The sequence below is a fragment of the Salmo salar genome, chromosome 02 (genome assembly GCF_965601325.2).
Source record: "Salmo salar chromosome 02, fSalSal1, whole genome shotgun sequence".
In the NCBI taxonomy this organism is placed as follows: domain Eukaryota; kingdom Metazoa; phylum Chordata; class Actinopteri; order Salmoniformes; family Salmonidae; genus Salmo; species Salmo salar.
Window position 1 is genome coordinate 73739447 of NC_138292.1, and position 16422 is coordinate 73755868.

General features: G+C 46.5%; 2 protein-coding genes across 3 annotated transcripts; one reads left to right on the forward strand and one right to left on the reverse strand.

The window, feature by feature from the left end:
• Positions 1-1994: 1994 nt before the first annotated feature.
• LOC145862485 (uncharacterized) lies at positions 1995-6797 on the forward strand. 2 transcript variants are annotated; one of them, XM_082966851.1, is made up of 3 exons: positions 1995-2144; positions 4454-4945; positions 5581-6797. In XM_082966851.1, the coding sequence occupies exons 2-3, from the start codon at positions 4581-4583 to the stop codon at positions 5807-5809; spliced, it is 594 nt and encodes a 197-aa protein (XP_082822977.1). In that variant the 5' UTR covers positions 1995-2144; positions 4454-4580; the 3' UTR covers positions 5810-6797. The 2 variants fall into 2 exon arrangements, with proteins under 2 accessions (XP_082822977.1, XP_082822976.1); XM_082966850.1 differs by lacking the exon at positions 1995-2144 and adding an exon at positions 3081-3305.
• On the reverse strand, positions 6745-16160 carry LOC106591729 (phosphatidylinositol 4-kinase type 2-alpha). The gene is made up of 9 exons (XM_014182943.3): positions 15661-16160; positions 10253-10453; positions 9904-10035; positions 9343-9496; positions 9148-9206; positions 8809-8908; positions 8492-8625; positions 8341-8400; positions 6745-7795 (listed from the first exon to the last, which is right to left on the reverse strand). The coding sequence occupies exons 1-9, from the start codon at positions 15997-15999 to the stop codon at positions 7634-7636; spliced, it is 1341 nt and encodes a 446-aa protein (XP_014038418.1). The 5' UTR covers positions 16000-16160; the 3' UTR covers positions 6745-7633.
• Between the last annotated feature and the right edge of the window lie 262 nt (positions 16161-16422).

Consider the following 16422-nt stretch of genomic DNA (forward strand, 5'->3'; position numbering starts at 1 on the left):
AGTTCTCTCACGTCACCCCGCTCCTCCGCTCTCTCCACTGGCTTCCAGTCGAAGCTCGCATCCGCTACAAGACCATGGTGCTTGCCTACGGAGCTGTGAGGGGAACGGCACCTCCATACCTTCAGGCTCTGATCAGGCCCTACACCCAAACAAGGGCACTGCGTTCATCCACCTCTGGCCTGCTCGCCTCCCTACCTCTGAGGAAGCACAGTTCCCGCTCAGCCCAGTCAAAACTGTTCACCGCTCTGGCACCCCAATGGTGGAACAAGCTCCCTCATGACGCCAGGACAGCGGAGTCAATCACCACCTTCCGGAGACACCTGAAACCCCACCTCTTTAAGGAATACCTGGGATAGGATAAAGTAATCCTTCTAACCCCCCCTTAAAATATTTAGATGCACTATTGTAAGTGGTTGTTCCACTGGATATTATAAGGTGAATGCACCAATTTGTAAGTCGCTCTGGATAAGAGCGTCTGCTAAATGACTTAAATGTAAATGTAAATGTATTGTCAAGAGACCATGGCAGGAAATTCAAAACTGCAAGAATCTAATCATTTCAATTTCTCAAACAATCAACTATTTTTCACCATTTGAAAGATAAACATCTCCTAAATCCAACCACATTGTCCGATTTCAAAGAGGCTTTACGGCGAAAGCATAAAGTTAGGTTATGTTAGGAGAGTACATTGAAAATAGCTGTGTGTAATGTTTTGTCAATTCAAAGACAGGCGTCACCAAAAGCAGATAACCAGCTAAAATTATGCACTAACCTTTGACAATCTTCCTCAGATGACACTCCTAGGACATTGTGTTATACAATACATGCATTTTTTGTTCCATCAAGTTCATATTTATATCCAAAAACAGCATTTTACAGTAGCGGTGAAATTCAGAATTATTTTCCCCTCAAATGCTTCCGGTGAATCAACGTTACAATTTACAAAATTACTATTCGAAAACATTGGTAAATTATAATATTGTCATTCAAAGAATTATAGGTTAACATTTCGTAAATGCTACTGCATTGCCAGATTTCAAAATAACTTTACTGGAAAATCACACTTTGCAATAAACGGGGTGCTGTGCTAAGAACAATAGGCTAGGATATACATGTTAGCACCATCTTGTAACCATCTAATATCAATAATACTATTGTCAATAATCCCTTACCTTTGATTATCTTCATCCATTGGCACTTCCAGGAATCCCAGGTCCACAACAAATGTGGTTTCTTTCGACAAAGTTCATAATTTATGTCCAAATAACTCCAAGTTGTTCCATGTTGTTAGCGCTTTGGTAGGCTACTCAAAAGTAGGGCAGGGGGGGGGGGGTCACGACGAAAAGTAAAAAAAAGAATCTATTTACGTTCGTTCAAACATGTCAAACGTTGTTTAGCATCAATCTTTAGTGCCGTTTTTAACGTGAAACATCTGTAATGTTTCAACCCGACCTCTCCTGTGTCTTGAAAAACGTTTTTGAAAAATGTCTCGCCTCACATGAACTCACATGAATGCGCAGGTGCGTGCAATAATGAAGTGAAGACATCCCAGGGACGTCAACTTCTCTTCCTTGTCATCCGGTCTCTGTTCATCATAGATGCTTCAAACAACTTTATAAAGATCGTTGACATCTAGTGGAAGCCGTAGGAAGTGCGAAATGAATCCTTTGTCACTGTGTGATCTCTTAGCAATGACTCGAAAATAGTACAGCCACAGAATTCTCATTTCCTGGTTGTATTTTTCTCAGGTTTTTGCCTGCCATATGAGTTTTGTTATACTTAAAGACACCATTCAAACAGTTTTAGAAAATTCAGAGTGTTTTCTATCCAAATCTGTTAATAATATGCATATCCTAGCTTCTGAGTTGGTGTAGGAGGCAGTTAAAAATGGGCAAATATTTTTTTCAAAATTCTCAATACTGCCCCCTAGCCCCAACAGGCTAGAGTGCACAGGACCTCAGACTGGGGTGAAGGTTCACCTTCCAACAGGACAGCGCCCTAACCACACAGCCAAGACAACACAGGAGTGGCTTTGGGACAAGTCTCTGAATGTCCTTGAGTGGTCCAGCCAGAACCAGATCAAACAACCTGACAGAGCTTGAGAGGATCTGCAAAGAAGAATGGGAGAAACTCCCCAAATACAGGTGTGTGAAGCTTGTAATATCATACCCATGAAGACTCCAGGCTGTAATCGCTGCTTCAGTAAAGTACTGAATACTTCTGTAAATGTGATATTTCCGGAGGGTTTTTAATACATTTGCAAAAATTTCAAAACCTGTTTTTGCTTTGTCATTGTGTGTAGACTGATTTAATATAATTAATTTTAGAATACCGCTGTAGTATAACAAAATGTGGAAAAAGTCAAGGGGTCTGAATACTTTTTGAATGCACTGTAGATGTCTCCATAATGACAATCTAAATAGCCTACCTACAACATGTAAAAAGTTGTCAAGGAGTGTGCTGCTCTGTCTCCATAAATCAACTGCAGCGCTCTCTCAACACACACACACACACACACACACACACACACACACACACACACACACACACACACACACACACACACCCCTCTTCCGGCCCCAATTCCCTCCCCACCACTCTGTCACTCACTCACTTCAATTCAAGGGGTTTTATTAGCATGGGAAACAAATGTTTACATTGCCAAAGCAAGTGAAATAGATAATAAACAAAAGTGAAATAAACAATCAAAAATGAACACACTCAGTAACAGCCTGCTCACTGCCTGATAGTCAGCAGCAGGTCCCAGTGAAATATATATAAAACAATATCATACAAAATAAAGAGTAATGCCATGGCGGCCGCCGTACAATTTAGAGGTAGCCCAGAAACTTGTCTGCGACCAATATAGTTTCCCCGCGGACATGGCAACCCTGGCTTTGAGGTAAGCACACGCGCCGATGACGTCAATGTCAGATCACACCTTGTACACTGTGTGATCTGAACAGTTGCTGACGCGTCTCTCTCAAAGCCTGTGATTGGTCAGAAAAGGGTAGCCCTGGTCGAATGGGAGGGGAGTGGTGAGTGTCCCAAGTGCTGCTATTGGTTGTCGAGAGAGAGAGCGAGACAGAGAATGAGATGGTGAGAGCGAGATTTCATTGTGAGGGCTCAAGCGCACACTACACAGAAAAACTTTGTTTGCTTCTCGTCTTTGACAGCAGAAGAAGGCTACTATAAAGTAGCGGAGAATCTCAATTTCCATATGGAATTTCACGTCTTCGCAGTAGGCTACATCTCCTCAAAGCCTGAGCAGGTGTCATATTTTACTGCGTTCACTTGCTGAAGGGGTAAGAGTTTTTAATCTCTATGATGCTGTCACGCAGCAAATCCGCTTGACTAATAGCTCATTGATTTTGTTGTGCAGGTAACGTTATATGTTGATTTACAACACGTCATGCTATTTTATAAGCATTATTTGTACGTTATTGGTAGGCATACTATAAGCAAATATGTTCGATCATGAAACATCTGGCGTCCCGCAGCAAACTGTTCGCCAAAATGCGCGCCTATGGAGCAGATTGCGTTTCGCTGCGGGGTGGGTAGGTCGATTATAATTCCAGACAACATTCCCGCATGTCAGTGGCTCCCCCTGTGACTGTCAAGCATAATAATGATTGTTGGTCCTTGATGTTATTATCTATGATATTCATCAAGTTACTCATTATGTAAACAATTGGTCATTTGATATACTACTTATAATTACATGATTTACACTAGGTTTACTAATCTTAGCGCATCAGACAGTGTCATGCTTCATTGTATCTGTGGCCAGCCCTGTGTATATGAACGTTAAGCCATGACCTAGCCCTAATAGACACCAGCCTCTCCTCATTAAACTCTTTATGCTCTTTCAGTGAGAGGACGTTGCTTTGTTTAACCTTTGCTTTCACTTTATTTCTGTCAACATCAGTATTTCAGACAGTGCCAGTTTTATACTAATACAACTGCCTATCTTATAGTTCAACTATATTACAAATGTCTCACTGTTGCTTAGTAACAACACAAAGGGCCTCAGTCCAACATCCACTCTTTATCCATTGTTGGAGTCAACAACCAGCTTTTAAATGTTCTGTTCTCCCCTCTTCTCTCTCTCCTTCCTCTTCCCCTCGCTCTACTCTCATCTTCCCCCGTCTCTCTCCTTCCTCTCCTCTCTCCCCTCTAATCAGGCTTACACTGCATGTGTGCGTGTGTTTCCTTGACAACCTACAGAGTGTCTTTGGCTTACATCCCAAATGGCACCCAATTCTCATGTAGTGCACTACTTCTGACCAGGACCCAGAGTGCACTATATAGGGAATAGGGTGCCATTTTGGGATGCAGACATTGTGTGGTCTGAGGCCCAAGGATAATGCTGTCATCCCACAAACAGAGTATCTAGGTTGCTGGGCAGGGGCTAGCGACGTTTAGCTAATGATTGATGTCTGTTTGTTTGCAGGTGCTGACGGAGTTGTCTTGGAATCCCTCTATTCTTTCAATCCATCTCTCATCAACCTGATCTCCCTCCTACTACCTCATCCCTCCCTCTCTCCTCCTCACCCCTCCATCTCCCCTCTCTGAGGGTTATGGAGGACCCGGAACCCCCCTCTGTGGTGGATGGTCCGTCCCTGCTCTGGCAGCCTGAAAAGAGGCGAAGCAGGAAGTCGGGATGTTCCAACATCTTCGCGGGGGTAAACCTGCGTCAGCTAAGACGGCTGTTCCACGTGGCCGGGGACCGGGACGCAGAGCAGCGGGCAAGACTGGTGTGGGGCAGAGAAGAGCGAGACAGAGGGAGAGAGGGAGGAGAGGAAGAGGAGAGGGATGAGGGAGAGATGGATGCAGGGCTGGCCCAGGCGTTGGTGGGGTTCAGGGTGAGAGCCAGAAGCAGGAGTGGTATCAGGACGGAGGGAAACAGAGAACCCAAGTTGCTGAAAGCATTTGGACACCTCAGGTAAGAGAGAGGAGAAAGAGGGGGACAGATGGGAGAGAAAGGAGTGAGAGACAGATGGAGAGAGAGAGCACAACGAGAAAAGGAAAGAGGAGACAAAGAGAGACAGATAATTAAAGAGTGTAAACCAGGTCAAGGGTATTTGGTCTGGCATCAACAGACAGATCAGCTCAAATCCTTTAACTACATCCTCCACCTGACTAGACAGACTCTCCACGTTTAACTGACAGATCAATTAAATTAGTGGTAGTCAGGCTTCTAATGATCTCTATGGTCTCTTCTTCTATCCCATGTCAGTGTTTGCACATCTGAGGCCCTATGTATCAAGCATCTCATAGGAGTGCTGATCTTGGATCAGATCCCCCATGTCCATCTAATCTTTTTCTTTGTGATCCAAAAGGCAAAACCTGATCCTAAATCAGCACTACTACTTTGAAAGGCTTGATACATACCGGCCCTGAAGCAACCGCATAGGTAGAAGCAGGGTTGGGCCTGAAATACCACTTCCAGTTGTTTCCACTGTGACTTTGTTTTAAATAGACTTCCCTCTCTGTCACTTTCCCTCACTATCTCCTTCCTTCCCTCCCATTCATGCTCTTCCTCCCCTATTCGCACTCTACCTCCTCCTCTCCTTCCAGGATTAAGGAGGGCTTGGACCACCATGAGGAGGACAATGAAGAGGAGGACCCCAGTGATATTGGAGAGCTGGACCCCCTCCCCGGGGGGTCGACAAGTGCAGAAGGGGGCGCCCCGTTGACGGATGCACAGAGGCCCTCAGAGAGACCCCATCTGGAGAGGCTGGGGGCCGCAACGCGGCAGGGGGGAACCAAGGACCCAGAACGCTACCTCCATCGCATTCTACACTGAGCCAATGGAGAGAAACGAGCGCTGACCTGCTGAACTTTAAACGTGTCGTAAAGCTGCTCTGTGATTGGTCCTTTTTCCATTCTCACCAATCAGAGCGAGGTGTCGTTCAATACAGAGTTGCTATGTGTGGAGTTAAATGAAGTACGTTTTCGACCACACTGTCAACCTAACCTTACTTGTCGAGACGTTGTCACTTAAACCAAAGGAAGGGAGAGAACTGGCAACATCACAATGACTGTTTGAGAACATTATCAATCCTGCTCAGTCACTGTTCACTGACTGATCAGAGCAGACAGACCGATCTACAACACTATCGGCAGGTGACTATGGCTGTGTTCGAGAGCATCAAAACAACTGCAGGTGACTGTCGAATCTACAAATCACCTTGCATCAAATAACTTATTATTTATAGGTCAGTTACAATTTACCCATGATACATTGCGGTTTTGACCCTCTCGAACACGGCCTGTGTGTGGCCCAAAAATCCCAAAAGGCATGGACTTCGTAGAAAAGCCAGTAACACTAGAAAATTGTCCTTTATAACAAAGCTATACCTGGTAGATAGCCTACAACTAAACCTGAAAGGACTTGGATAGGTGTAAACAACATGGTATGACATTTACAGAGCATTAACTGTCATGTGTTTTGCATCATGACGTAAAACACGAGTTATCACTCCATACTGAAAGTGGTCCAACAGTGGACTAATGAATAAAACTAAGATTTAGTTTGAGTGAACTATCTGTTTAAGGGTTATGGTTGACACTTAACATGCAAATCTGTCAAAGTAAACTTGCATATATGTATTTGTGTGCATAGGTTTGTCTGACAAATAGATGAATGTCCTCACCAAATAAAGTGGGGGGGAAAATAAGAATAAAGACTTCTCTCTAAATAAAACACATTTATCAAAACAAATGACAAGATGCATGATATTAATGTAATAGTTTTGTTATAATCTTTCATTAAATATATTACATACAAATTATACAGTGCATTGTCACAATACATTTCAGGTCAGTTAGAATCTGTGGCAACAGCAGGAAGTCCTGATAGTGTGTTTTCCCCCCAAAAAAACGTGTCCATCTTTCTCCCACAAGTCAGAAATGTAAAAAAAAAAATAACAGAAATCAAAGTAATGGCAGAGAGAAATCGGATCTACTTTTTCCCCGTTATTTTCAGACAGGAAAAGATGCATGTCTTTCTGAATAAAGGAGAAAAAAGTAGTCGTTTCTCCAAATGTGGCTCCCTAAAACTTCAACGCGCTGCAGTACCTTGCAGTTCCTCATCCGAAGACAAAGGGGGCAGTAGAGAGCCGTGAGAGCAATGAGTCCACATGGCTGCTGCTGTCCACAGCGTGGCCGTCATAAGGAATGCAACACCACCTCTCACCCAAACGGGGGAGAAAGAGAGAGAGAGGCTTTAAAACTGCAGTGGCTGAGCTAAGCGTCTGCTTCCCAAATGGAACCCTATGGGCCCTGGTCAAAACTAGTGCACTAGGGAATAGGGCTCCTTGTGGGACGTAGACTGTGTGCAACTCCATAGAAAGGGAGTTTACTAAGCCCATCATATAGACTCCATTCCTTATAGGAAGATATATCATCATCGTCGTCTTTGACATCCACACAAGGCACAGAGACAAACGGACGGAGGGATATGCGTTCTCTTCCTTTGTCCTCAGTCCTCCTCAGTCATTCTCAATACCGTCTGTGTCCGTTGGGGGTAGGAGAGAGGGTGGGGGGGGGGGGAGACTCCTCACTCGTTTGCCCTTTACACACACACATTTGACGTACACACTTGCTCACTCCTCCTCCTCCTCTTCCTCTACCACCGGGTGAAGAAGGGTCTCCTGCTCTGGAAGCTCTGTGTGTAAGACTCACTGTTGGCCCTCTGTGGTGCTCTGGCTGTTTCTACTATAACAGGAGGCATCTGGACAAGCTGGAGGGGGGTCTTACTGTCCTTCAGAGCCTGGCTGAGGTTCAGGATCTAGGCCACCAGAGGGGGGAGGAATGAGAGAGAGACCGACAGGTTAGTTAGTTATTTCCAAGTTAACTTCAATTAATAGTCCAACATTTATTTGCTTCAATCACTAAACACGACCGGCGCTTATTAGAGACAGGCTTCTATTTCCTCAATGCGCACAGATTTTGCCCAATAAAAATGTGGATGAGACTACCACGCAGTTTACTGTGACCAGTATAAACAGAGTAACACATCCATCGCAGGTTTGGCTTGCAGAGACTGCCTAGTACCCCCAGAGTTCATGTTTCAGCACCATTCTCTCATATCGGCTGTAGTTGAGCCGACCACGTCAAACCACACTGCTGTCTCATCCAATGACGTTTCTCTGCTTTACGTTACTCACTGACTTTCACTTGTAAACAATTCATCTAGACTCGGCTTTTATTTGCTGAAATGTGTGCCGATTCCCAGGCTATTAAAAATGGACAGGCGGCGTTTTGAAACTGCGTTTAATTGAAGTTCTCCGGGATATATTATTTAAAAAGAGGCATGGCATATTTAAAACATACCTGTCCTCTCATAACAGCTATCTGCCTGTGGAACTGCCCTCTGTCGAAGCCTGGGTCTTTCTGCAACACACAGGTCAAGGGTCAAAAATACTCAAATAGAATCACTGAATAATCAGTTCAGTTTGAAGTTTGCTCCCTTCCTCCTCCTCACCTTAAACAGTTCGTACAGGTCTTCCTCCAGATCTTTGATAAAGTTGGGATCGGCCAGTTTGGGCAGAACCAGCTCTCTTATCTCCTGGGAGAACGGAACCTTGGCTTGGGACAGCCACGCCCAGTAGAACGGGTCTACGATTGGTCAAACAAATGAATGAACTTTAGTAAGAAATGCAATGATTGGTCACAGAGAAGGTGCATCTCTATAGGGTGCTCTGTGATTGGTCAGTGGGAAAGTGCGTCTCTACAAACCGCTCTGTGATTGGTCAGAGCATCTCTACAAGCTGTTCAGTGATTGGTTGAGGCGGCGCTTACAGGCTCTCCAGGAGTCGGGGTGTTTGAGAGGGAAGGCCAGTCCGTTGTCTATAGCAGCTAGTTGGATGATAGGATCCTTCACTACTACCCAGTCTGTGTCCTGGACAGAGAGAGTGGAGGGGAGAGACAGAGGAGAGAGAGTGGAGGAGAGAGAGAGGGGAAGGGAGAGAGAAGAGGGGTGATAGACAGGGGGACGGATGGGGGGGTAGACGGAGAGGTGGAAAGAGAGCACTCTGAGTCAGACATAAGTGCATAAGAGTACACCCCCTCCAGAACAGACACCGAAAAAGGAACAGACACACACACAAGGTTTCGGTGCCTATTCTGGTGTGTACTTACCCTGCTTCCCTGGTCCATGGGACAGTCATATTTTAGAAGCCAGTTATCGTTTCCCCGATCTGTGGAGACAGAGGTGTTAGAGTTTAATGTACCTTCCACATCACTATTTCTTAAAGGGATTGACATGTCACATATTCACACAGGTGTCAGCCGGCCTGCTTGTCCTTCTTCACCGCCATTGCCTTGGTTACGTACCTGTGTTCCTGATGATGTAATCGAGGACCACCAGCCTCTCAAACTGTAGTTGCATCTGTCTGTTGGTGTTCTCTGGCAAGGGGTCTGCCTCAAACCTCCGCAGCCAGAAGTCTGCATCCTTAAAGCCCTCAACGAAGATCTGGAATGAACCCAACTGGAGGACAGGAGGGAGAGAGAGACAGAGAGAGAGAGAGGGTGGGGGAGGGAGAGAGAGGGTGGGAGAGAGAGAGAGAGGGTGGGGGAGGGAGAGAGAGGGTGGGGAGAGAGAGAGACGGTGGAAGGCGTGAAAGAGAGTGAGGGTGAGAGAGTGAGGGAGGGAGAATCATCATAAATCTAGAGGAAATCACAGATCCTAATGGAGAAGTTTTAGAGTAAAGTCTCAACTTTAAAACTTTAATTAGCTAAATATCTTTACTTCAATTAAGGATTCACTTTAAAAACCCTTCATCCTGCATTTCCCTCTGGGCGGCCTGTAGGTCTAGTACAGTACGTAACCTAAGTAGTGCCCTATAAAGGGAATAGGGTACCCTTTGGAACACAACCAGGAAGCAGCAGACGTACCTTGGGAGGCAGGCCGATCCTGTGGAAGTGTTGTCCCACTTTGGGTACCTTCTCCAGAGCCAGCCTCTTACCCCTGGACTTGACCCGGTCTATAGCGTTATAGTTAAACGTCTCACTGGCCAGGTACACCACCTAGTAGATAGAGAGAGAGAGAGTGAAGGAAATCAAGAGAGAACCCTGATGCAGGACCTCCCAGTACCTGTGTGTGTACCTGCGTGTCTAAGTGTGTGTCTAACCACTACCTTGGCCCCGGGGACTATATTTAGTTTCTGATTGCACAGGCTTCAGACAGACAACCCTGGTTCAGTGTGTGTGTGTGTGTGTGTGTGTGTGTCTAGCCCCTCCCTACCTTGGTCCTGGGTACTATGTTAAGCTCTAGTTTCTGGTCCACCAGACTGGCCCCAGCCTCAGACAGATAACCCTGGTTCAGGACCAGACAGTCCCGTCCAAAACAGCAGGGACAACACAGCTTCTGGAGCCACTTGGTCCACTTTGGGTTCAGCTGACCGTAAGGCTCCTCGTTCTTAGGCTTGAACACACCGATGATCTTCTACACAGAGAGACAGACAGACAGATTTAGGTGGACATTTTCTAATTGCAAACTCACCTGTGCTGTGAGCAAATGTAACATTGGTAAAAGATGGGACCAATGAAGTTACAATATGCAGAGGAGACAGAGAGAAATTTCTCCACAGGTGCTGCATGTTATCTACTACCATGCTTTATACTGTACCAACACTGTTCTGTTAACTACTACCATGCTTTATACTGTACCAACACTGTTCTGTTAACTACTACCATGCTTCATACTGTACCAACACTGTTCTGTTAACTACTACCATGCTTCATACTGTACCAACACTGTTCTGTTAACTACTACCATGCTTTATACTGTACCAACACTGTTCTGTTAACTACTACCATGCTTCATACTGTACCAACACTGTTCTGTTAACTACTACCATGCTTCATACTGTACCAACACTGTTCTGTTAACTACTACCATGCTTTATACTGTACCAACACTGTTCTGTTAACTACTACCATGCTTCATACTGTACCAACACTGTTCTGTTAACTACTACCATGCTTCATACTGTACCAACACTGTTCTGTTAACTACTACCATGCTTTATACTGTACCAACACTGTTCTGTTAACTACTACCATGCTTTATACTGTACCAACACTGTTCTGTTAACTACTACCATGCTTTATACTGTACCAACACTGTTCTGTTAACTACTACCATGCTTCATACTGTACCAACACTGTTCTGTTAACTACTACCATGCTTCATACTGTACCAACACTGTTCTGTTAACTACTACCATGCTTCATACTGTACCAACACTGTTCTGTTAACTACTACCATGCTTTATACTGTACCAACACTGTTCTGTTTTGTTAAGCACCAAAGTAAATGCAAAAAGGTTAGTAGTATTTCTGGTTGTCACAATGTCCTTGTAAACCACTAGAAGTGGGTGGTTGACATTCCCCAAAATCATTTCACGCTTTCACTTCCACAGGCAGTGTTTCAGTTGTGACAGGCAGGAGAGGACCCAGACGTTATCACTGTTTCAGTTGTGACAGGCAGGAGAGGACCCAGACGTTATCACGGTTTCAGTTGTGACAGGCAGGAGAGGACCCAGACGTTATCACTGTTTCAGTTGTGACAGGCAGGAGAGGACCCAGACGTTATCACGGTTTCAGTTGTGACAGGCAGGAGAGGACCCAGACGTTATCACTGTTTCAGTTGTGACAGGCAAGAGAGGACCCAGACGTTATCACTGTTTCAGTTGTGACAGGCAGGAGAGGACCCAGACGTTATCACGGTTTCAGTTGTGACAGGCAGGAGAGGACCCAAACGTTATCACGGTTTCAGTTGTGACAGGCAGGAGAGGACCCAAACGTTATCACGGTTTCAGTTGTGACAGGCAGGAGAGGACCCAGACGTTATCACGGTTTCAGTTGTGACAGGCAGGAGAGGACCCAGACGTTATCACGGTTTCAGTTGTGACAGGCAGGAGAGGACCCAGACGTTATCACGGTTTCAGTTGTGACAGGCAGGAGAGGACCCAGACGTTATCACGGTTTCAGTTGTGACAGGCAGGAGAGGACCCAGACGTTATCACGGTTTCAGTTGTGACAGGCAGGAGAGGACCCAGACGTTATCACGGTTTCAGTTGTGACAGGCAGGAGAGGACCCAGACGTTATCACGGTTTCAGTTGTGACAGGCAGGAGAGGACCCAGACGTTATCACTGTTTCAGTTGTGACAGGCAAGAGAGGACCCAGACGTTATCACTGTTTCAGTTGTGACAGGCAGGAGAGGACCCAGACGTTATCACGGTTTCAGTTGTGACAGGCAGGAGAGGACCCAAACGTTATCACGGTTTCAGTTGTGACAGGCAGGAGAGGACCCAGACGTTATCTCACTTTATCAAGGCATGACTCATGGTTCATCTGAGGTACTGTAGGTGAACAGGCATGCTCCATTTCATTTTAGTCATGGTAGCATAGCCTATGTAGCATGCGTAAGCCTATGGCATGTGGACGTACGTACGTATACCACAGGAGGCTGCTGAGGGGAGGACGGCTCATGATAATGGCTGGAATGGAGTGAATGGAATGGTATCAAACACATGGAAACCATGGAAACCACGCATTAGACGTGTTTGATACCATTACATATATTTCGCTCCAGCCATTCCTTTGAGCCAGTCCTCCCCAATTAAAGGTGCCACCGGCCGCCTGTGACGTACACACACACACACACATTATAAACCTAACCCTGCTTGTGGCGCGGATTAGCCTAACAGAGAGTTACCACCACTGTACTGATGACTGTTATATAAGTAGAGGGGCTGAAGGGAAAAGGATGGGTTAGACTAGAGAAGGGGTTAGACTAGAGGAGGGGTTAGACTAGAGGGAGAGGAGGAGTTAGACTAGAGGGAGAGGAGGGGTTAGACTAGAGGAAGAGGAGGAGTTAGACGAGAGGAGAGGCGAGGGGTTAGACTAGAGGAGAGGAGTTAGACGAGAGGAGAGGCGAGGGGTTAGACGAGAGGAGAGGGGTTAGACTAGAGGAGAGGGGTTAGACTAGAGGAGAGGAGAGGGGTTAGACGAGAGGAGAGGGGTTAGACTAGAGGAGAGGAGAGGGGTTAGACTAGAGGAGAGGAGAGGGGTTAGACTAGAGGAGAGGAGAGGGGTTAGACTAGAGGAGAGGAGAGGGGTTAGACTAGAGGAGAGGAGAGGGGTTAGACTAGAGGAGAGGAGAGGGGTTAGACTAGAGGGAGAGGGGTTAGACTAGAGGAGAGGGGTTAGACTAGAGGAGAGGGGAGGGGTTAGACTAGAGGAGAGGAGAGGGGAGGGGTTAGACTAGAGGAGAGGAGAGGGGAGGGGTTAGACTAGAGGAGAGGAGAGGGGAGGGGAGGGGTTAGAGGAGAGGAGAGGAGAGGGGTTAGAGGAGAGGAGAGGGGAGGGGTTAGAGGAGAGGAGAGGGGAGGGGTTAGAGGAGAGGAGAGGGGTTAGACTAGAGGAGAGGGGGTGAGAGTAAAGGGGGCAATGAAGGGGGGATTGAGAGGTAGACAGAGTGACCCAGAGTTCAGGGATAAAATACTCTCACTTCTGTGTTAAATCCTGTGACTGTAGGCCTCGTCTCACAGACGCCTAACACACGTTACTGTAGGCCTCGTCTCACAGACGCCTAACACACGTTACTGTAGGCCTCGTCTCACAGACGCCTAACACACGTTACTGTAGGCCTCGTCTCACAGACGCCTAACACACGTTACTGTAGGCCTCGGCTCACAGACGCCTAACACACGTTACTGTAGGCCTCGTCTCACAGACGCCTAACACACGTTACTGTAGGCCTCGTCTCACAGACGCCTAACACACGTTACTGTAGGCCTCGTCTCACAGACGCCTAACACACGTTACTGTAGGCCTCGTCTCACAGACGCCTAACACACGTTACTGTAGGCCTCGTCTCACAGACGCCTAACACACGTTACTGTAGGCCTCGTCTCACAGACGCCTAACACACGTTACTGTAGGCCTCGTCTCACAGACGCCTAACACACGTTACTGTAGGCCTCGTCTCACAGACGCCTAACACACGTTACTGTAGGCCTCGGCTCACAGACGCCTAACACACGTTACTGTAGGCCTCGGCTCACAGACGCCTAACACACGTTACTGTAGGCCTCGTCTCACAGACGCCTAACACACGTTACTGTAGGCCTCGGCTCACAGACGCCTAACACACGTTACTGTAGGCCTCGTCTCACAGACGCCTAACACACGTTACTGTAGGCCTCGTCTCACAGACGCCTAACACACGTTACTGTAGGCCTCGTCTCACAGACGCCTAACACACGTTACTGTAGGCCTCGTCTCACAGATGCCTAACACACGTTACTGTAGGCCTCGGCTCACAGATGCCTAACTCCCATTACCTTAGGACTAGAAAGTCCTGGCCTCGGCTCACAGCCCTCACGTTTCTGCAACTGAGGCTAATAACGTCCTGCTGTTGACACTGTGGCGACCCTGTGTTTATATGTGCGGATATCGACTGCCACAGGAGCATGTTTCATGGCAGAGCAGATATCTGCGCTTATAAACACAGGGTCGCTACAATACTATAGACAGACCTGGCTGAATACTGGTAGACAATGGGCTGGTTTGGAATTACACATACAGGAAGTGAAATCTGGTGGATTCCCCCACACGTCAGGACTTCCAAAGTCCCCAGAGCCACTTCCATTTTTAACCAACAAATGTGACCGCATCGTGGAGTTTCAGATGATGATAAATGTTGGGTAAGTTGCTACTAGTACTAGGTCTATGTCTGTGCACCAAGTCACCATAGTTTGCTTCTCCCTCATGTTTCTATCCAAAGATTAGATTTTGGTTAGAATTCTCTAGACTGGAGCTCAATCAAATAGAAAGAGCAGTATTTTCCATCACAACAAAACCTTGTGACAATTCACCATTATTACCAAGAGTGTGTGGGTGATTACAACCCCATGAGTTCAGCGCAACAATGACTGATTGCCGATGCAGACGGATAGACTGTGTTGCGTGGAGCTGTGTACGTGTGTGTTCGGGCTCTGGTCAAAAGTAGTGCACTATCTAGGGAATACAGTGCCATTTGTGAGTCATTTGTCCCTGCGTTACACACACACAAAGTCTATCCGTGAGTCGAGGCCAACACATGAGAGTGAGTAGAGGGCACTAGGCTCCTCAGCTGGTGTTGCCACAGTGACACAGCTGTTCCAGATAAGAGATTGGCTGAACTGTAACTGGGTCAACTCTACTGTATGGAAGTAGTCAATACACAACACCAAAACTAGGCCATATTGGAGAGAACAAACAGTACAATGGAGGTTGAAGTTAGAAACCTGTTTCCCCAGGCGGTTTCTCCGGCGGGAGGATATATTTACAAGTCATACTGAAGGAAATAAACCAGAGGCCTTGTCCACTTTTAGAGTACATAGTGAGATGGGAGGAATTTACCTGCAATAGTGTAGCCTTCTGGACAATAAAAAGACGCACACAACATCATTACTCAAGGATGATAACTAACGGACTTGTCAATCTCATTGTTGTCATTCATTAACAATAAAAAAGTGTTGTACTTATCTTTGATATATGCTAGCTAAATATGACGACATGCAAATCCATAGTTGCTTAGGTGAGCTAGCTAAATCGATCGATTGTGATCTCCTTTTCGATGCTTTTCGCTCTTTCTTACCCCTTGTGAATCTTTGACAAAGTAGCTGCCGCTGGATCCCTGGTAGATTCTCTCCGGATAGATCCCTTCGTCGATGGCGCGTTCCGCCTTGCGGATAATCTCTCGAAACTCGGGATCCTCCGGGAAGTCGTTTCTATGCGGATCCCGCGGTGACCCTCCTCGGTCCCGGTCCAACAACGGCTGTCTCTCCCGGCTGCGCTCCGGACTCCCGGCCGGGATGCGAACCACCGAGCCCGGCGTGCCTCCAAATCCGCCTCGGGGACTGGTGGGCTCGGTGGGGCTGAAGCCGAAGTCGTTATAGTCCCGTAGCGGGGAAACCAACGGACTAGTTTCGTCCATACCGGGGGACGCGGAGGAAAGATAGGTAGAGAGAAAAGGGGGAAAGACGAAGGGATGCGCTTTTGTGTTCAGGATATTTACCGATAATGTAACGTCACCGTTGTCAATAAAAACAAATCAGCTGACAGTCAGCTTCCGGGAAGAGGCGGGCCCAGTTGGTGATTGCTGGAGTGTTTGGCCAATCAGAGCTATCATCCGGCCGTCAAGGATCTTTGTGCACGCAACTATTGGCTGGAATCATAACGCCCCCTTGAAGCAGGTGACAAAAAAGTGCCACACAATTTAAATAAAGGACAACGAATCAAAACTCTTTCTAAATCAGTGGTATTCAAACTTTTTCATCTGGGACTGCCTTTTTTCACAAATAAATTCTGCGAACGCCATATTTACATAAACAAATAACCTTAAATTCATTGCATTTTA

Bases quoted from the DNA above. Each gene is read 5' to 3' on its own strand.
- LOC145862485 (XM_082966851.1), top strand. From the start codon at position 4,581: ATGGAGGACCCGGAACCCCCCTCTGTGGTGGATGGTCCGTCCCTGCTC. The intron at 4,946-5,580 runs GTAAGAGAGAGG...CTCTCCTTCCAG, and splicing joins AAAGCATTTGGACACCTCAG to GATTAAGGAGGGCTTGGACC.
- LOC106591729 (XM_014182943.3), bottom strand. From the start codon at position 15,999: ATGGACGAAACTAGTCCGTTGGTTTCCCCGCTACGGGACTATAACGAC. The intron at 9,497-9,903 runs GTACGTCTGCTG...CCTGTCCTCCAG, and splicing joins GGATCGGCCTGCCTCCCAAG to TTGGGTTCATTCCAGATCTT. The intron at 8,401-8,491 runs GTGAGGAGGAGG...TGTGTGTTGCAG, and splicing joins ACCTGTACGAACTGTTTAAG to AAAGACCCAGGCTTCGACAG.